We start from the raw sequence: 21,419 nt of genomic DNA on the forward strand, positions 1-21,419 counted from the left end.
GGATGATATTTAATTATTATTAGAACCGGCCCACAGGCCACAGTTGCCCGCTGCCGTTTTGCACGTGACCAATATGGCCCCCACACTCCGTCTTTGACACAAGGCGGAGCAAGCAACTCGGGGTGTACTCAGACCAGAAAAGTCCTTTTGTCGGCTTGTTTGGTCCGAACCAAAAGTGATTTTTTTTCAGTTGGTGCGGTTCCTATTCAGACTGTACATTTTGCAAGCGAAGTATATTTTGTAAACACACCCACGCTTGTGACGATCTGTGCTCCCATTGAACAGCAATGACCAGGGTGGCACACATAGCACAGACCCGGAAATGGAGGAAAACATGCAAGTCCTCCGCGCTGCATTCCTGATCTGCATATTTGTTCTGCTGGTTCGGATCTACGCTGTTTTTATTCACACCTGAAGCGAACTGCACCAAAGTTCGTTTGGAATCAAACCGAGACCACTTGAAAAAGTGGGTCTTGGTCCGTTTCTTTAATCCGCACCAGTATTTTTTTGCGTGTATTCACACCTGCACAAAAAGTCCGGAACCCTTGTCTGTTTAGTAGCAAGATAAAAACAGTCCCTTCCCCTTTTTTTAAAGTCCAAGATTGAATAATTGTCCTTAAAAGTCACCAATCAGAGGCCAGCAGTTGGGCTCCTCTTACTATTTTTTCTCATTTTACTATTTGAAAGCAGTGATCGGTGGGATTATAGAGCAACCCAGTAATGGATTGTCAGTTTATAATGCATGTACTTTCAATTATGTATTTAACTTGATATTAAGAAACATTTTGTTTTTAAAAACAATTACCGTTTTTTTCCGTGTATAATACGCAAAATTTAACTAATTTATTGTCCTAAAATCTGGGGTGCGCATTATACATGGGTACAATTTTTTTTTTTTTTTTTTTTAATTAAATTTTTTTTTTTTTTTTTTTTTTTTTAAGAAAATCATGGTACTGGTACGAGTATTGATTTATGTATTGTTCTCTTCTTGTCATGTTGTGAAAGAATGTGGGTTGAATAAATACCGAAAGAACAATAGTGTGTTTGTACTGTGCTCTGGTAATTTCGTCAAAGAAGGGATAATAGTCCTCTTCTCTTCTTGACTGACAATGAATGTGATAGTTTAATACAATCAGCAAATAACAAAATGCGTATTATAGGTAATATTTTATTTCACAACACTTTGCCTTGTTCCTTTCGTCTCTGCTGTTCACTTCAAACACGCTCCATACGAACGCAATGCTCTCGTATCAAACGCTTGCTCGATCACCTGCTCGTTTGCTGTCACAATGTACCCTACACAAATCCGAAACATTTGTTGCGGCTCCGAGTCACGACGAGGGGCAAGTTTTGGTTTCCAAGGGTGTTTTTATTCCTCTTCAACGTCTCTCCCATACAGAGCCGCCTTTTTCACATGTCCGCACGTCACTTTCCTCTCTTTTCATCTGATCGCGGTGGTGCCTTTATGGGCAGTCGGAGAAATCAACGCCAACAAAAAAAATACATCCAGCCTAGTTAAGACCATACCAAAGACTATAAAAATGGGACCCATTGCCTCCCTGCGTGTGTGACGATCATTGGGACTTTAAAAAAAAAAAAAAAAAAAAAAATTAAAAAAAAAATTAAAAAAAATTGGGTGCGTATTATACATGGGTACAGGCTTTTTTCCAGCATCAACATGCCATTGTTAGGGTGCGTATTATACATGGGGGCGTATTATACACGGAAAAAAACGGTAATTTTTTTGCTGTTTGCCTGTTGAAAATGTTTTCCCTTGAGGTTACTACAGAGCCATAACAAAATATTGCTTTATTCTTTTATTGTAGAGAACATGTGAGTTTTTATTTAAAAGAAGTTCGTTTTTGTCCGTTTGCCTGTTGAAAAATTATTTTACTTGAAATTACCGACAGATCCATAAGAAAATATTGCCTTATTCATTGAATTATTAAATAATATACACTGTGTTAGGTTCTGTGTTAGGTTCAATAGGCTATGTTCATTCCAATATGTTTTAATAAACATTTAAACATTCCGGACCTTGGTGTATTTGACTTTGAGATCCCTGATCTAATTAGATTAAATAGGTTAATAATAATTTATCATTAAATAGATCAAATAAACACAGTATCATGATCGTGAACACACCCCTAACCCCCGCGATGAGTGAAAAGTCTCACGGTATGACATCCGCTTTAGAAGATCACATTGGGGTCACCAATTGTTGGAAATTCACTGGGAGTGAGCCGACGACAGTCCGCGACATAAACCTAATACAAATTGTTCATGCCCAACTTACTCAATGCGTATTAATTTTTGTCCTCTTCAAGGAAGGTGTTCTCATCGACACAACAAACCAAACTCACACAAGGTGGCTTGAATTTGATCCAATTCTTTGTCTTTATGCTCTGGGTTCTGGAAAGTGTACAAAGACAGCGCTGGACCACTTTCTATCCTCACGAAGCTCACACCCGCTTACGAGCAGAGTCAGAAAGCGGTGATCTAACTCTTGCAGTCCTTACATTTATATTTTCTTGCCAATGTTACAATTCTAAAGATATGTGGGTCGAGGTCTTACTTGTCTGTGTCCTTGGGCGTTCTACCAGTACTTCAGCCATTGTTTTTATTGGCAAATTGTTTGGTTCAAAGCTCACTTCTTTGCACATTTAGGGGGCCGAATACTTTCGCAAGGCACTGTAAATATGTATTTGTGTCTTGAATGCTTCTACATTCTACAGAGTAGCAGCTCTTCTGTAAGTAGGGCATTCCAGAGCTCTGGACACGAAATAGAGAATGCTTCAAAGTCTTTTTGACTCTTGGGGTCACTAAAAGACCAGCAGTTTGTGAAAAAAGGTTTTAAGACAGAACGTATGGTATTAGGTCAACGGCATGAGCCATTTTATATTTATGAGCCATGTAATATTTTATAGGGTAGTAACAGAATCTTGAATTCACATCTCAAGTGGACCAGGAGCTAATGCAAGTTGGCTAGTATCGAGGTAAAAATTCATGATAATTCGACATTGGAAGTGAATGAGTACCGTATTTTCCGGACTTTAAGGCACACCGGACTATAAGGCGCACCTTCAATGAATGGCCCATTTTAAAACTTTGTCCTTATATAAGGCGCACCGGACTATAAGGCCCACCATTAATGCATCATGTCAGATTTTTAATCCAAATCAAATCATTCTCCATTTTATCTTTTTTATTTTAACTTCAGACGCAACAAATTACTTTATAATCACAAAATAATTATCCATAGTCTTTTTGACTCATGATTCATAGTCTTCAGTGGGCCACTTATGATTGATTTCATGACACAATGCTTCGGGCCAGTTTAAATTGAGGAATTTGGTCCATATATAAGGCGCACCGGACTATAAGGCGCACTGTCGGCTTTTGAGAAAAATGTAGGTTTTTAGGTGCGCCTTATAGTCCGGAAAATACAGTAAATGGTTTCTGGTGAATGTGTATCACGTGGGTTATGAAAATACCATAATGAGATTGCACTGCACTCCACGTGCAACGTGATAAATCAGCCAAGCGTCTTGCGTGTGTTGCTGGAATTCGTTACAATGTCTGATTGTGAAAATGCTTCTTATCCAAATCTCTAAATTTTGCCAAATTGGATAGCTTAAAGATGCAAATTAATGTCCAATGTCCATATAAACTGATTAAATTGAACAAAAATTCAAAGAAATTGACAAACACGTAAGCGTGGAACTTGTGAAATACCGGGGTGTGGTACCCATCCTTGATTGCAAGGCATTTTTGAATTTTTACAGTATATGCATAATCTGATTGTTTTTACATGAAAAGGAAATATGCTGTCATATGCGTTCCTAAACCGAGAACATCGATCAACTGAATATATTCTTTTCTATCATAGTGGTTTGCGTTAACAGTTGACACTGAAAGGTGTAGGAGAATTATCCATCTGTCACCTTCAAGACTGGAAGACCACCACTCTGATGACAAAACGTAACCACAAAACAAGATGTACAGTATATTCTGTAACATTTCTGTTGTTAAAATATTTTCTGATTCTGTTTCCCAGTGAATTGTCAGAGGCAGCCTATGAGAAGCTGGCTGATGAGACGCTTTATGCGCTGGCTGATTACTTTGAAGACTTAATGGATGAACCTTTCACTGGACCAGAGTATGATGTTGTGCTCTCTGTAAGTCAGTCTGATATTCAAATTGATGCTTACTATTTTTTCAGAGTATGTTCATGTACAGTGGACATGGGAAAAGCACAACACACTGATGTACAGTAAAACCTCTACTCACAAACTTAATTAATTCTGTGATCACATTCATAGGTCAAAAGGTTTGTAAGTAGAAGTGTGTGTTTTTTTTCCCCCATAAGAATTAATGTAAAATAATGTTTAAGTGCTTTACCTTGAAAGACGTGACAACTTGCTATCGTAGGCACTTTAAGTCAAAGTCAAAGTCAAAGTCTGCTTTATTGTCAACCTCTTCACATGCCAAGACACACAAAGAAATCGAAATTACATTTCCACTATCCCACGGTGACAAGACATAGTACACGACATACATACAAGCAAACAACACAAAATAAAAACAAGAAGGCACAAACAATGAATAATAAGAGTGATGAATAAATAATAAATAAACAAATAACACAATAAATAAATAAGAGGAGCAAAACGGAGCAAGTGTGCATACAGCAGACAGTCAGAATATAGCGCAAAAGTACAGGACGCTACGCAGAAGGGGGGAGAGAGTTCAGGATCCTAACAGCCTGGAGTACGAAGCTGTTGGTGAGTCTGGTGGTGCGGGAGCGCAGGCTCCTGTACCTCTTCCCAGAGGGCAGAAGATCGAACAAAGAGTGAGCGGGGTGACTCACATCACTCACAATCGTGGTCGCCTTGCGGGTGAGATGGGAGGTGTAAATGTCCTTCAAGGAGGGGAGTGAAGCACCAATAATCTTACCAGCCGTGTTCACTATGCGCTGGAGGGCCTTCATGTTGTAGTCAGTGCAGCTACCACCCCAAACAGCAATACAGCTGGAGAGGACGCTCTCAATGGTGCCTTTAGATATGGGGGCAGTGGGAAATGGCGAGTGGAAGGGTGGAGTGAGAGAATCGTGTCCCTAATTTCTACATTTGCTACTCCCTCTTCTGACTACCCTTGCCGCTTTTTGCTCTAGCCTTCTTAGGAGACATGATTGACTACAAAAAGTCCGGGCGAACTACGGATTAACTTGTCACTATGCTAACGCACGCCGAGACAAACACAAGATGTGATCAAGCGAAGGGTAGAGACAATTACACACGCCACCTGACACACTGACAGAGTCGCTGACGAGTTTGGATATTATGTGTTCCCCACTGCTTTAATATGGAATACTATATCTAGTGATACTTATTCCCATTCATACACTCATTCATACGGTTTTGCGGAATTTTCGGTTTTACGCGGACTCCGCCATCCTTTTCTACATGGACCTCACTGTCCTTGGACCTCACTGTCCTTTTACTTCTTAACACGGACCTCACTGTCTTGTTGCTTTTAGATGGAATTTACATTTTCAGCTTTTCTGTGGCTCCGCTGACCTTCTACTTGGACCTCACTGTCCTTTCACTTACTTGGACCTCACTGTCCTTTACGGAATTTCAGTTATGCAGGGTCTGTGGACTTCCATTGTCCTTCTCTCTCATCTAAGGATTTTACAGGGAATGACGAGCCCTCGGCCGCACCACTTTTTTGTAGAAAAGAAAATACAACTCACCTGTCTGGTTCTCTTCACCTCTACACCTCGGACTGCCTTCAACCTTCAGATCCCAGCTGACGAGCAGACAGCCAGCCGTTGAAAAGGATCTTAGGACCCCTCCTAGGGAGGTCCTGCCGTGCGTGGTCTTTCTGGATCTCTGCTGACGCCCGCTGGAATCTTCAGGTGTATTGGCATCCTGCTCGAAGGACCAATTTAATGTCGGGTCTAAATACCATCAGACATTAATTCACACACTAAAACAAAGAGGAGAAAACAACCAGTATTCGTTTTACTTGCGAGGAAAATTACGGGAAGGCTCAGTTACAATCGCCGCTAATTCTGAGTTCTTACTCTACGTTCTCCTCTGTTTAATGTTTTAGGTTGCCCTGGTTACAAAGGCGTTGCTACACTAAAGAGAGGGGAAATTGTGGTTATAGCAACGCTGATTAGCTAACGAATGTTATGTGGTGCGAGGCCTTGGCTGATTCGTGACTCCAGCAGTGCGGAGTCTGTCCTGTTACTCCTCAGCCGGTTGGCAGCCGGTTGGCTGACTCGTCCTTGATTAGATATCTCAAAGTGTGTTGTTGAGTGCCGTTTTCCTGTGAAACAATGCAACTAGACCAGGGGTGTCAAACTCATTTTTTTCTATGGCCACATTGTAGTCATAGCTTCTTTCGGAGGGCCACTATGACTGTCAACCCAAATAAATGTATGAGCACCTCATGTTATATACAGTAAAAGCTACAAAACAAACTGACAAATAACTCGTTTTCAAATCAGACGAGTAAAAACTGGTCAAATATTTAAAAAAATATATATTATCAAAAATGAAAACAATTTGCAATTCTAGTAATGACACACGAATTTGATGCACAATTTGTCTTCGCGGGCCACATAAAATGATGTGGCGGGCCGTATCTGGCCCCCGGGCCTTGAGTTTGACACCTGTGAACTAGACTTTCTTGCTAAGTTTCACACAATACTAATATTGAGTAAATATAGGATAACTTATATGCAACTACTTCAACAGATGTCTTTTCTGTAACACTTAAAGACAAACAGTCTCAATCAACAACAATCCATAGATAAAAGCTACAGAGTTGATTAAAAGAGAAAGAAGTTCCTTTGAATTAAACAGAGTACCGTAATTTTCGGACTATAAGTCGCTCCGGAGTACAAGTCGCATCAGCCATAAAATGCCCAAAAAAGTGAAAAAAAACATATAAGTCGCTCCGGAGTATAAGTCTCATTTTGGGGGGCAATTTATTCGACAAAATCCAACACCAAGAACAGTCATGAACGAGCAACAACAGGCTAAACGGTAGGTATGCTAACGTGACATAAACACAAACAAAGAGCTGAGAACGGCCCTGACGTAACATTCAGTTATTTAAAAAAAACTATTACATAAATAACACGTTTATGAAACCATCTGTGTCACTCCAATTCATTAAATCCATCGATCGTCCTTTGTCAACAATGCGTGCGCGCCGCTGACGGCGCTTGCACTTCAAAATATTCCACAGGCCCATATAACGATATATAAATTATATATCAAGTAACTATTATAGAAGCAATAATGTTATCAAACCATCTGTGTCACTCCAAATCATTAAATCCATCGATCGTCCTTTGTCAACAACGCCGCGCGTGCGCGCAGCTGACGGCGCTTGCACTTCAAAATATTCCACAGGCCCATATAACGATATATAAATTAGAAATCAAATAACTATTATATAAGCAATACTATTATCAAACCATCTGTGCACTCTAAATCATTGAATCCATCGATCAAATTCCTCGTCCTTTGTCAACAACGCCGCGCGTGAGCCCTGACGTCAGCCTCGTCGTTATTCCACAGATTTAGTATATAACTATATTGTAGCCCTAACAAAGTACAAGGAAAGACGTGGGTTTGGTAAACGGCTGTTTATTTAACAAAACAAACTTGCAGGCGTGTGGCGGCGTGGACTTCCAGCCACGAAGGTGGAAGAGAGATCCATAGAATAGGACCGGGCGTGCGTAAAAGCCATGACCGAGCCCCATCCACCATCCCCGGACAGCCACCCGGCCGAGCGCCGGCCCTAGACTTCCATCCACGGAGGTGAAAGAGAGCTCCGGAGAGTAGGACCGAGCGTGCGTGAAAGCCCTATCCGAGCCCAATCCACCGTCCATGGACAGCCACCCGGCCGAGCGCCGGCCCCCGACTTCAATCCACGGAGGTGAAAGAGAACTCCGCAGAGTAGGACCGGGCGTGGGTAAGATAAGATAAGATAAAATAATCCTTTATTATTTCCTCAATGGGGAAACTCCTATGTTAGCAGCAGTACACTTAACATATACACACACACACGCATGCGTGGAAGGGGGTAAAAGATTTTAAAAAGTAGAAGGTGTATATAATTAAAAAATATGGACAGTATATACAAAATAAGATAAAAAAAATATTAGATAAAAAAATAGTGCAAAGGAAGAAAAAAACCGCAAAAAAAGCAGGTAAAAAGAGTGTGAGGTAGACAGATATTGCACATAGTATGATTGCACATATGGTTATTGCACGTTATTGCATGTTATTTTGTCCGTTAGCTACAGTGATCGGCCTGGTTGTACAGTCTGATGGCAGCAGGGAGGAAGGACCTGCGATGCCTCTCGGTGGTGCATCATGGGTGACGAAGCCGGTCACTGATGGAGCTCTCCAGGGCTCTGACAGTCTTATGAAGGGGGTTGAAGACATTGTCCATGATGGAGGACAGCTTAGCCACCATCCTCCTCTCCCCCACCACCTCCACCCGGTCCAGACTGCAGCCCAGGACAGAGCCGGCTTTCTTCACCACCTTGTCCAGCCTCTTCCTCTCCGCTGCAGTGATGCCGCTGCTCCAGCAGACCACCCCATAAAAAATGGCGGACGCCACCACAGAGTCGTAGAAGGTCCTCAGGAGGCCGTCCCTCACTCCGAAGGACCTCAGTCTGCGCAGCAGGTGGAGTCTGCTTTGGCCCTTCTTGTATAGGCCCTGAGTGCCAGTTTATTGTTCAGGTGAACACCCAGGAACTTGTAAGAGTCCACAATCTCTATGTCCGTTCCCTGGATGTTCACCGGCGAGGGGGGGACTTTGCGCCGGCGGAAGTCCACCACCAGCTCCTTTGTTTTTCCAGAGTTAATCTGGAGGCGGTTCCGCCGGCACCAGTCCACGAATCTGTGATTCAGTTCTCGGTACTCCGTCTCGTCTCCGTTGTTAATGAGACCGACGATGGCGGAGTCGTCCGAGAACTTCTGGAGGTGGCAGGTTGATGTGTGGTGGGTGAAGTCAGCTGTGTAGATGGTGAAGAGGAGGGGGGCCAGGACGGTCCCCTGTGGAGCTCCTGTGCTGCAGACCACCGTGTCAGACACACGGCCTCCTGTCCTCACAAACTGCGGTCTGTTTGTGAGGAAGTCCAGGACCCATGATGTCAGCTGCTGGCAGGCTCCAGCATGGTGCAGTTTGTTCCCCAGCAGTTCTGGCTGGATGGTGTTGAAGGCACTGGAGAAATCATAAAACATGATCCTCACAGTGCTTCCAGCCCGCTCCAGGTGGGCCAGGGACCTCTGCATGAGGAAGATGACGGCGTCCTCAACCCCGATGCTCGGCCGGTAGGCGAACTGCAGGGGGTCGGAAGAGGAGCTCACCAGGGGGCGCAGGTAGTGGAGGACCAGCCTCTCCAGGGTCTTCGCCAGGTGGGATGTCAGGGCCACCGGCCGGTAGTGGTTGAAGTCGCTGGGGCGAGATGACTTGGGCACCGGTACCACGCAGGACGTCTTCCACAGCTGTGGCACCCTGTGCAGCCTCAGGCTCATGTTGAATATGTGCTCCACGATCCTGCACAGTTGCCCGGAGCAGGATCTGAGCAGCCTGGAGGTGATGTCATGTGGACCCGTCGCCTTCTTCACCTTGAGCCTGGCCAGTCCTCTCTCCACCTGGGCCGTGGAGAGCACCATGCAGGGGGGGTGGTTGGTGGGTTCGGTGGAGTTGAGAGTGAGCAGGTCTTTAATCTCAGGGGTGATCCAAGGTTTGCTGTTTGCAAAAACCCTGACTGTTTTGGTGGGTATGGTGGAGTCTACACAAAAGTTAATGTAGTCTGTGACACAGCTGGTGAGACCGTCGATGTCGTCCCCGTAGTCCTCACAGAACACGTCCCACACCGTGGTCTCAAAACAGTCCTGAAGAGTCTCCAGAAATTCTTCAGACCAGATCTGTCTGGTGTTGGTGACTGCTGGTTGCCTGTGCACCAGAGGCTGATACAGGGGGAGAAGGTGGATCAGATCGTGATCAGATCTTCCAAGGAGGGGGGAGGGGGGATGATGTATGTGCCTCCTTAAGGTTGGCATAAAAAAGGTCCAGTGTTTTATTTCCTCTGGTGCTGCAGGTGACATATTGGCTGAAAGTTGGAAGTGTGGATGAAGGAGAGGCATGATTGAAGTCCCCGGTAATAAGGAGGAGGGCATGTAGATGCTGTGTTTGCAGCCTGCTTACACTGCTGTGCAGGACATCGCGGGCTGCGTCGGCATTAGCATTAGGGGGAACGTACGCAGTTATCGCGATAACGTGCGAGAGTTCCCGCGGCAGGTAGTGTGGCCTCATGCTAACGGCTAGCAGCTCAATGTCCGCGCTGCAGAGTTGCTCTTTGTGCCCAGGGTTACACCATCTATCGTTCACAAACACAGCAAGCCCCCCTCCTTTCCTCTTACCGCTCTCTCGTGTCCTGTCTGCCCTTATTAGGTTAAATCTGTCCAGAGCGACGGCAGAGTCCGGTGTTTGCTCCGTTAGCCAGGTCTCCGTGAACAGCAGCATGCTGCATTTCCGGTATTCCCGTTGGTGCCGTGCCAGCGCCGTTAGCTCATCCATCTTATTACAGATGGATCTCACATTCCCGGTGATGATGGTGGGGAGTGTGGGCTTGAAGCGGCGTTTCTTTTTCCGGCACATAACACCCGAGCGTTGTCCTCTTTTCCTCCTCTTCAGCTCGGGGGAAACATCGGGCTTGTAGCCGGTTAGCTTCCCTTGGCTACAGAGGGCTAACAGCTGACCGCGGGTGTAAACAATGGAGCGTTTACTCCCTGCTTCGGTGGTTGCTGGGGTGATGAACCAGGTGAAAAATAGGAAAAATAAAAGGGCCAGCCTCACTGTTTTTGCAAACATGTTTCTGCCCGGTAAAAAAGAAAACACAGGACTGCGAAAAAAGAAAAAATAGTCCGAAAAAACATAGAAAACGAGACAATATACAGACGAGTCGACGGAGCTGCTGCAAACGTGTCGCCACTACCGCGGCGCCATCTTAGAAAGAAAAAAAAAAAAAGCCATAATAGTTTTTCAAACCTTCTGTGTCACTCCAAATCCTTAAATCCTTCAAACTCTTCGTCCGCCGTGTCACTTAGAAACAAAGCCGCTAATGATGCCGGTAGTACGTGGGGCATCTTCGTCATCCCGTGATCAACCTTTGTCCTTTATGTAAACAACCGCCACTCCGCGTCGCGCTGCTGACGTCACTCGAAATTCAAAAACAGTAATCCCTTGCTGCATCGCGGTTCGTTTATCGCGGTTTCACTTTTTTTTTTTTTGAAAAGTTTTGAAAAAAAACATAAGTCGCTCCTTATTATAAGTCGCCCCCCCACCCAAACTATGAAAAAAAACGCGACTTATAGTCCGAAAATTATGGTACTTTTTCAGGTGCGAGGGAGCTCTGCTCATACAGTGGGGAGAACAAGTATTTGATACACTGCTGATTTTTCAGGTTTTCCCACTTGCAAAGCATTTAGAAGTCTGTAATTTCTATTATAGGTACTCTTCAACTGTGAGTGATGGAATCTAAAACAAAAATCCAGAAAATCACATTGTATGATTTTTAAACAATTAATTTCCATTTTATTGCAGGAAATAAGTATTTTATACATCAGAAAAACAGAATTTAATATTTGGTGCAGAAACCTTTGTTTGCAATTACAGAGATCAGACGTTTCCTGTAGTTCTTGACCAGATTTGCACACACTGCAGCAGGAATTTTGGCCCACTTCTCCATACAGATCTCCTCCAGAGCCTTCAGGTTTCGGGCTGTCGCTGGGCCACACGGACTTTAAGGTGCCTCAACAATGGAGGCACGGAACAGGGAGCTTAAAGTCCGTGTGGCCCAGCGACAGCCCCGAAAGCTGAAGGCTCTGGAGAAGATCTGTATGGAGGAGTGGGCCAAAATCCCTGCTGCAGTGTGTGCAAACCTGGTCAAGAACTACAGGAAACATTTGATCTCTAATTGCAAACAAAGGTTTCTGCACTAAATATTAAGTTCTGTTTTTCTGATGTATCAAATACTTATTTCCTGCAATAAATTGGAAATTAATTATTTAAAAATCATACAATGTGATTTTCTGGATTTTTGTTTTAGATTCCATCACTCACAGTTGAAGAGTACCTATGATAGAAATTACAGACTTCTACAGGCTTTGGAAGTGGGAAAACCTGAAAAATCAGCAGTGTATCAAATACTTGTTCTCCCCACTGGAGCTAGTGAGATAAGAAAGGAAGGGAGTTAAAGGAATTCTCTGGAGCTAGCTTCGTTAAACCAATGGACTCCAACTCGTAAATTATGAGGCCCTTGGTCAGGCCGACCATCTAATTACTCCGACAATGCCGGTCCGACCTGACAAACCCAAACGTACTGTGAGGGTCTGCTGGGAACATCTGGCAGAATCCCCTGTCAGGAAGAGCTTCAACTCCCACTTCCGGCAGAGCTTTACCCACGTCCCGGAGGAGGCGGGGGACATTGAGTCCGAGTGGACCATGTTCCGTGCCTCCATTGTTGAGGCAGCCGACCGGAACTGTGGCCGTAAGGTGGTCTGTGCCTGTCGTGGCGGCAACCCCCGAACCCGCTGGTGGACACCTGCGGTAAGGGTCGCCGTCAAGCTGAAGAAGGAGTCCTATCGGGCTGTTTTGGCCTGTGGGACTCCAGATGGCCAAGCGGAACGTGGCTTCGGCGGTTGCTGAGGCAAAAACCCGGGCGTGGGAGGAGTTTGGAAAGGCCATGGAGAATGACTTCCGGATGGCTTCGAGGAAATTCTGGTCCACGATCTGGCGTCTCAGGAGGGGGAAGCAGTGCACAGTCAACACTGTTTACAGTGAAGATGGGTTGCTGCTCACCTCGACTCGGGACGTCGTGAGTCGGTGGGGAGAATTCTTCGAAGACTTCCTCAATTCCACCGACACGCCTTCCATTGTGGAAGCAGGGCCTGGAGACTCTAAGGTAGACTCTCCAATCTCTGTGGTCAAAGTAGTTAAAAAACTCCTCTGGGTGGATGAGATCCGAGTTTTTAAAGGCTCTGGATGTTGTGGGGCTGTCCTGGCGGACACGCCTCTACAGCATTGCGTGGACATCGGGGACGGTGCCTCTGGATTGGCAGACTGGGGTGGTGGTTGGCCTCTTTAAGAAGGGGGACCGGAGGGTGTGTTCCAACTACAGAGGAATCACACTCCTCAGCCTCCCTGGTAAGGTCTATTCTAGGGTGCTGGAGAGGAGGGTCCGTCGGGAAATTGAATCTCGGATTCAGGAGGAGCAGTGTGGTTTTTGTCCTGACCATGGAACAGTGGACCAGCTTCAGACACTTGGCAGGATCCTCGAGGGTGCATGGGAGTTCGCTCAACCAGTCCACATGTGTTTTGTGGACTTGGAGAAGGCGTTCGACCGTGTCCCTTGGGAAGTTCTGTGTAGGGTGCTTCTGGAGTACGGAGTGGCGAGCCAACTTGTAAGGGCGGTTCGGTCCCTGTATCATCGATGCCAGAGTTTGCTCCGCATTTCCGACAGAAAGTCGGATTCGTTCCCAGTGAGGGTTGGACTCCGCCGAGGCTGCCCTTTGTCACAGATTCTGTTCATAACTTTTATTGACAGAATATCTAGGCGCGGTTTGGGGACCTCAGCATTGCATCTCTGCTTTTTGCAGACGACGTGGTGTTGTTGGCTTGTTCAAGCCGGGATCTCCAGCTCTCACTGGAGTGTTTTGCAGCCGAGTGTGAAGCGGTCGGGGTGAGGATCAGCACCTCCAAATCTGAGTCCATGGTCCTCAGTCGGAAAAGGGTGGAATGCCCTCTCCGGATCGGGGATGAGATGCTGTCCCAAGGGGAGGAGTTCAAGTATCTTGGGGTCTTGTTCACGAGTGAGGGCAGGATGAAGCCTGAGATCGACAGGCGGATCGGTGCAGCATCGGCAGTAATGCGGACTCTGTACCGGTCCGTCGTGGTGAAGAGAAAGCTGAGCCAAAAGACAAAGCTCTCAATTTACTGGTCAATCTACGCTCCGACCCTCACCTATGGTCACGAGCTATGAGTTTTGACCGAAAGAACAAGATCCCGGATACAAGCGGCCAAAATGAGTTTCCTCCACAGGGTGATCGGGCTCTCCCTTAGAGATAGGGTGAGAAGCTCGCTCATCCGGGAGCCGCTGAGAGGATAGCCAGATGAGGTGGCTTGGGCATCTCAACAGGATGCCTCCTGGTCTTCTCCCTGGGGAGGTGTTCCGGGCATGTCCCACCGGCAGGAGACCACTTGGACGACCCAGAACGCGCTGGAGAGACTATGTCTCTCAGCTGGCCTGGGAACGCCTAGGGATCGCCCAGGATGAGCTGGACGAAGTGGCTGGCGAGAGGGAAGTCTGGGAGTCCCTCCTAAAGCTGCTGCCCCCGCGACCCGACCCCGGATAAGCGGAAGAAGTTGGGTGGATGGATTAATTCATTTAACTTTTACAATGTAAAATGAAGAATAAATATGAGCTGCGGAAGGGGATGACCATGACCATTACGAGCCCTCTACCATCCCCAATTAGTTCCATCCATCCATCCATTATCTGTACCGCTTGTCCCCACGGGGGTCGCGGGCGTGCTGGAGCCTATCCCAGCAGTCATCGGGCAATAGGCGGGGGACACCCTGAACTGGTCGCCAGCCAATCGCAGGGCACACAGAGACGAACAACCATTCACACTCGCACTCACACCTAGGGACAATTTGGAGTGCTCAATCGGCCTACCAAGCATGTGGGAGGAAACCGGAGTGCCCGCAGAAAATCCACGCTGGCCCAGGGAGAAGATGAAAACTCCACACAGGGAGGGCCAGAGGTGGAATTGAACCCGCACCCTCCTAACTGTGAGGCGGTCGTGCTAACCACTGCCTCACCCAGCCGCCCCCAAATGGTTCCTTTTCTTCTAAATAATTCTTTTAAACTGTCAAATGAATTATAAATAAGGAGATGCAAGCTGTGAGAAGAAGCCTGCTCTGTCCCAGCCGGCAGCGAACGAGTATGACGCAATGTTGCGTTCGAGTTTTGTTTGTAACCTTAAATGGCACACCTTATCTAGAATCCCGTGGTGTATTTCAGCCACATCCTTGTGGATTCAAAGTCAAAGTCTGCTTTATTGTCAATTTCTTCACATGCCAAGACACACAAAGAAATCGAAATTACGTTCCCACTATCCCACGGTGACAAGACATAGTACACAATACACATACAAGTAAACACAAAAAAATAAAAACAAGAAGGCACAAACAATGAATACATAAGAGGGATGAATAAATAATAAATAAATGTAAAGTAAATGTAAGTGTAAATGTCCTTCAAGGAGGGGAGTGAAGCACCAATAATCTTACCAGCCGTGTTCACTATGCGCTGCAGGGCCTTCATGTTGTATTCAGTGCAGCTACCACCCCAAACAGCGATACAACTGGAGAGGACGCTCTCAATGGTGCCACGGTAGAATGTAGTCATGACGGCCGGAGGAGCACTTGCTCGCCTGAGTTTCCGCAGGAAGTACAGGCGGCGCTGAGCTTTCTTCGCCAGTGATGCGGTGTTGGTGGACCAGGAGAGATCCTCACTGATGTGCACCCCCAGGAGGCCCTGCAGCGCATAGTGAACACGGCTGGTAAGATTATCGGTGCTTCACTCACCTCCCTGAAGGACATTTACACCTCCCATCTCACCCGCAAGGCGACCACGATTGTGAGTGATGTGAGTCACCCCGCTCACTCTTTGTTTGATCTTCTGCCCTCTGGGAAGTGGTACAGGAGCCTGCGCTCCCGCACCACCAGACTCACCAACAGCTTCATACTCTAGGCTGTTAGGATACTGAACTCTCTCCCCCCTTCTGCGTAGCGTCCTGTACTTTTGCGCTATATTCTGACTGTCTGCTGTATGCACACTTGCTCCATTTTTGCTCCTCTTATTTATTATGTTGTTTGTTTATTTATTATTTATTCATCACTCTTATTTATTCATTGTTTGTGCCTTCTTGTTTTTATTTTTTTGTGTTTACTTGTATGTGTATTGTGTACTATGTCTTGTCACCGTGGGATAGTGGGAACGTAATTTCGATTTCTTTGTCTGTCTTGGCATGTGAAGAAATTGACAATAAAGCAGACTTTGACTTTGACTTTTGACAAATACATCATCTTGAAGAATCAGTGAAAGAATACATCTAAATAAAGCAATAAAGAACTCAAAACGGGGACACGGTGATGGATATCTGAAAATCAGAGCAGAGCTTTAACTCACAAACACCTGGTGATAGAGGTGAGGAAACAGGAAACACTTCCTTAAAGTCAACCTTAAGTGTCAAAGTCTGTTTTATTGTTTTTAAGAACTTTAAAAGTTAAGATTAGTCGCAAACAGGTGGTGCATCAATGTCCTTGAGCATCCTGCATTGTTTGAAAATGAGAATCGTCGCTAGTTTCAATCCCTGCCAATTGTACAAATTATTTTCAAAATGCATTTTTTTTTTTTTTGACAAACGAGAGAAACTCCCCTTCATTTTCAGTGGGAACAGTGTTGTTGGTTTCCCTTTTTTGCTAGTGCATCATAGTCTGGAGTAAAATTTGTTGTGGCAATTCTTAGGATAGTGTTGGTCCGTTAACCTAGATCTGTGACGGGGCTTTGGTGATGTTCATGTGGCTGAACGTCTGCTCAAACACGTAGGTCGAGCCAAATTGTCCACTCTTTTTTTAAACACTCGGCATTCAGTGTCCACCTTTCTTTTTCTTGGACCACTCATTTTAATGGAAGGATTCCAGAGGAAAGTTTGTGGGTGGCTCTAGCGTAAAACTGTATCTGAAAGCTCAGCGCGTGAATTACGAGAATGCTGACGTCACAGCCCACACTCGAAATTCGGCACCGATAGAAATAGAGCGCGCGCGGAGTGCGCCGGGTCTGTACTACTGAGCACGTACACGCACTTATGAGTGTGCACGGAGCTTTCTGACACGGCTTCCGGGAGTAAATGCCCGGACGGCCGTTTCCCCATCTACTGGGGAAACGCAGTCATTGCAGGAAAAATTACCCCAAAAAATGTTTTACAATAAATTTATTCGGGTTTGGCGGGCCGGATTAAACGGCCCCGTGGGCCAGATGTGGCCCGCGAGCCGTAGTTTGGTCATTTCTGACCTAGACCTATACAGGCTATTTATTTGCATCTGTATGTCTATTTTTGAAATCTCAGATACATTTAACATAATTTGGATGGGTAAATGATTCACAAAATTAGCTGGAAAATAAATAAAGTCTAAATAATACATGAATCTTATTTATAAAAATGTTACAATTATTTTCCATTTCCAATTTTCACCTGTTTACAATCCCTGATTGTAGACAGGCTATTAGAGCAGCGATCCTCAAAACTTTTAGCACCATGGACCGGATTTATGTCGACAATATTTTCACGGACCTGTGTTTGATGACGTCACAATTTTTGCAAACGAAAACTTCTAAAAACAATTTGAGAAAAAAAATCTGATAAAAATCAAATGTCGAAATAAAGCAAATAATCACCCACTGCACATTGTTTTTAGAAGTTTTCTTTGCAAAAATTATCCGTGTTTGAACTCCAGACCCATTTCTGCAAAGCAGACTAACCACAATCTTAAATGTTACCGTGCTGTCTTTTCAGCCATTCATATAGTGTGACATCTTCAAAAGTGTTAGGGAGCCGATGTGAACACCGATTGGATGTGGTGCCAACACTGGCTTTTAAGGTGTGGCAGACAAATACAACAAAATAAAATGATTCCACCAGCATAAAAAGCATGGTATTATCGTACCAAAGGAAAAGAGATGCAGGTGTGTCGCAAAAACTTTTACTGAAAATACTTGTAAAATGAGGAATAGAAAGAACAAAAAGAACACACACCACCACCACCCCCCCCCCCTTCAATCCTTAGTTCCATGGTGGAATTCTGTATGTGAACACCTATGCAACTTTACTCGCAAAGTCGTCATAACATCACGGCAACAACATAACAGAAGTAATGTTATGTTTTGTTCACATCACGAGGTATTGGAGAAAATCCGGCCCATCTTTCAAAATAAAAGAGACTCAGACTCGGATAAATAAAATGGAAATAATGCAAGTTATACTTTCTAGTGCGGCCCGGTAACAAATGATCTACGGGCCGGTACCGGTCCATGGCCCGTGGGTTGGAGACCAGTGTATTAGAGTTTCCTCTGAAAAACCCCTTTAGTGAGTGAAAATGCTATTTCACAGCACTTTAAGGAACATTTTGGAGAAACATTGAAAGTGTTTACGTTCTTGTATGATGTGCCTATTCTTCTGCAGAGCGGTGTGCTGACAGTCAAGTTGGGTGGTCACCATGGAACCTACGTGATCAACAAGCAAACGCCAAACAGACAGATTTGGTTGGCTTCTCCAACAAGGTGAGACCAGATGGTACTTTGATACTATCAACTGACCATCCACATAAATAGGCCGACCTGCACGGTGGAATGAAGTATGTATAATAAAAGAATTGTATCACAAGTTGTTTGTATTTACACCATCAGAAAAGTTTTCTTATAGACGCTTTACGCTTGTGGAGTGCGCCATGGTACTGCACTGGTAAGGACATCCGCTCCACAGTTCAGTGGTGTAGTGAGAGAATTGTGTGTCTTGACCGGGGGATATGCTGCACTACATGTCAGTCACCAACCGTACCCCATCCAATCGTCGCGTGCTTCCTACAAGATTCAGTCCATTGGTGCAGGTCTGTCAGGAAGCGGGACAAACAGCTGCCAATCATGTTGACGGAGGCATTATTCATTGTTGCTTTGCTTTGAAAAGACCATCAAAAAATTTTTAATAAAAGTCTATGAACTCCTTCCTGGTTGGTGATGCAAGGACAGTATGGACTTTCTATTCTCCAAAAAGAATTTGAGGTAACAAATTGTTGAATGATAGATACTATGTCTGCTACTCAGCTACTAGCGTCAAGAAACGTTTTGAAATTGAAATGTCACGTATATTTCCAAATCACTTTTTAAATATTGTACACCACATTGTGAGGGATTGCTGCCACATCTCTACAAACAAGTCCTCTATCGTTGCTCCACTGGGGAGAAGTTTCTCTTCCCTTTTTCTCCATTGTGTCTGTTTTTTCTCCTTTGTGCACTTTTTGCGGTCTTTCGTCAGAGGAGGGGCACTGTAGCAGAGAGGGCACCATTGAACACATAATATAAAATAATCCAAAGAAAAAGTAGATGTCCATATTCAAAATGAAGAGCTGCATGAAGTGGCCCTCAATTGTCGTGGCAATGTCTGCGACGGTGGTAATCCGCCTCAGGTCCCTTGTCTGGATTGGTCGACATTTCAGTTCGGGTGTCCCCAGCTGGGGAGGGGGGGCCGGACAGAGAACACAAACTGCAGCCTAATCGGCCAACACAGATTAATTGAAGGCCATAGCATAAAAATGTGTTTTCAATCGTGTCTTAAATGTTCTAAAATTCTACTGAGGTAGCAGTTCTGATATCTGTCGGTAGGGCATTCCAAAGCTTTGGAGCCCAAATAGACAATGCTCTAGACCAGGCGTGAGCAATTCCGGTCCTCGAGGGCCGGTGTCCTGCATGTTTCATAGGTCGACCTGCTGCAACACACCTGATTCAAATGATCAGGATTGTTGTCCAGCTTCTCAGAATCAGCTTTATTGGCCAAGTTTGTGCATGCCAAACAAGGAATTTGACTCCGGTTGATCTCAGCCTCTGTACAACATTTATGTGACTAACAACATTCAGGTGACTAACAACATTTAAGTGGCAAGAACTGGATATTATTGCCCAGTGATGTCTCTGAGACTCTGAGTGGTGTGAGTTCATCAGAGCGACAGCCTGGGGAAAGAAGTTGTGTTTGTGTCTGCTGGTTTTGGCGTACAGCACTCTGTAACACCGTCCGGAGGGGAGGAGTTCGAACAGACTGTGACCTGGGTGAGAAGGGTCTGTAGAGATGTTAGTCAAACCTCGGTTTTCGACCACAATCCGTTCCAGAAGGCGGTTCGAGAAGTGAACCGTTTGAATTCCGAATCTATTTTTCCCATCACAAATAATGGACAAAAAATTTAATCCGTTCCAAGACTAAAAAAAAACGCCTTTTTTAAGCATTTTTTTCATTTGCACATTTTTGTCCGATCGCGCAACTGCAGCGCACCGCCGAACGCGCAACCGTAGCGCGCCGCCGACCGCACAACTGCACCGCGCTGGTCGCATTATTGTGACAGAGCCGTCGCTGAAATTTAGAAAATATTTTTAAAGTCCTGATGTACTTTCCAAAATTTAAGTGGACATCAGTGCGCAGGGAGCTTAATTTGGTCCGATCGCGCAACCGCAGCGCGCCGGGCGCTCACTGTCTCATTGCTGTAAGAGCGCCTTTGTGTTTTAGGATGGTTTACTGCTCCCACTTGCTTCCTTTGGAGGCTTGATTAGGGGTTAACACAATCCTCAAAGTAACGAAAATACAATAACAATGAATGGGGTCAGTCAGCATCCGGGCTGCGCGGTCGGGTTTTCTCGGGTCCTCTCGACTCATCTCACGAGGTTCGACCTCCGAATTTCTGTTCGACCACTGAAGCAAAAATATCTCGTATTTTTCGTTCGAATTCCGATTTTTTCGATAACCGGGACGTTCGAAAACTGAGGTTTGACTGTATTTGCACGTTTCCCTGTCCTGGACAGGTACAAGTCTTGGATAGATGGGAGGTTGGTCCCGATTATCTTTTCCACAGTTCTGATTGTCCGTTGCAGTCTGTGCTTGTCTTGTTTGGTGGCCAATCCAAACCGGACAGTGATGGAGGTGCAGAGGATAGACTGGATGATGGCAGTGTAGAAGGTCTTCAGTAGCTCCTGTAGCAGGTTGAACTTCCTGAGCTGTCTCAAAGTATAGCCTCTGCTGGGCCTTCTTCTGGACAGGTCCATTTCAGATCCCGAGAGATTGTGGATCCCAGGAACTTGAAGGTGTCTGTAGAGAGAATTGCATTACTGAGGATGGTGAAGGGTGGAAGTGGCGAAGGGGCTCTCCTGAAGTCCACTGTCATCTCCACGGTCTTGAGCGGGTTCAGCTCCAGGTGGTTTTGGCTGCACCAGTGGACCAGCCTCTCGACCTCCTGTCTGTACACAGTCTCGTCACCGTCCCGGATCAGTCCGATGGGAGTGGTGTCGTCCGTATACTCCAGGAGTTTCACAGAAGAGTCGCCTGAGGAGCAATCGTTGGTGTAGAGAGAGAGGAACAGTGGGGAGAGGACGCACCCCTGGGGGGCGCTGGTGCTGGTTGCCTGGGTGTCGGATGTGATGGTCCCCAGCCTCAAATGCTGTCTCCTGTTGGTCAGGAAGCTGGTGATCCACTGACAGGTGGAGACAGGCACCGCGA

General features: G+C 45.5%; 1 protein-coding gene across 1 annotated transcript in view; it reads left to right on the forward strand.

Annotated features, from left to right (window-relative positions):
* The window catches only part of fxn (frataxin), a 77,107-nt gene that overhangs the window by 28,430 nt on the left and 27,258 nt on the right, over positions 1 to 21,419 (forward strand). Inside the window, exons 2-4 of the mRNA XM_037258067.1 lie at positions 3,890 to 3,981; positions 4,058 to 4,178; positions 18,348 to 18,445. Of these exons, the coding sequence (XP_037113962.1) occupies positions 3,890 to 3,981; positions 4,058 to 4,178; positions 18,348 to 18,445 (311 nt within the window). The remainder of the gene's footprint in view (positions 1 to 3,889; positions 3,982 to 4,057; positions 4,179 to 18,347; positions 18,446 to 21,419) is intronic.

Source organism: Syngnathus acus, chromosome 9 (genome assembly GCF_901709675.1).
Source record: "Syngnathus acus chromosome 9, fSynAcu1.2, whole genome shotgun sequence".
NCBI classification, from domain to species: Eukaryota; Metazoa; Chordata; class Actinopteri; order Syngnathiformes; family Syngnathidae; genus Syngnathus; species Syngnathus acus.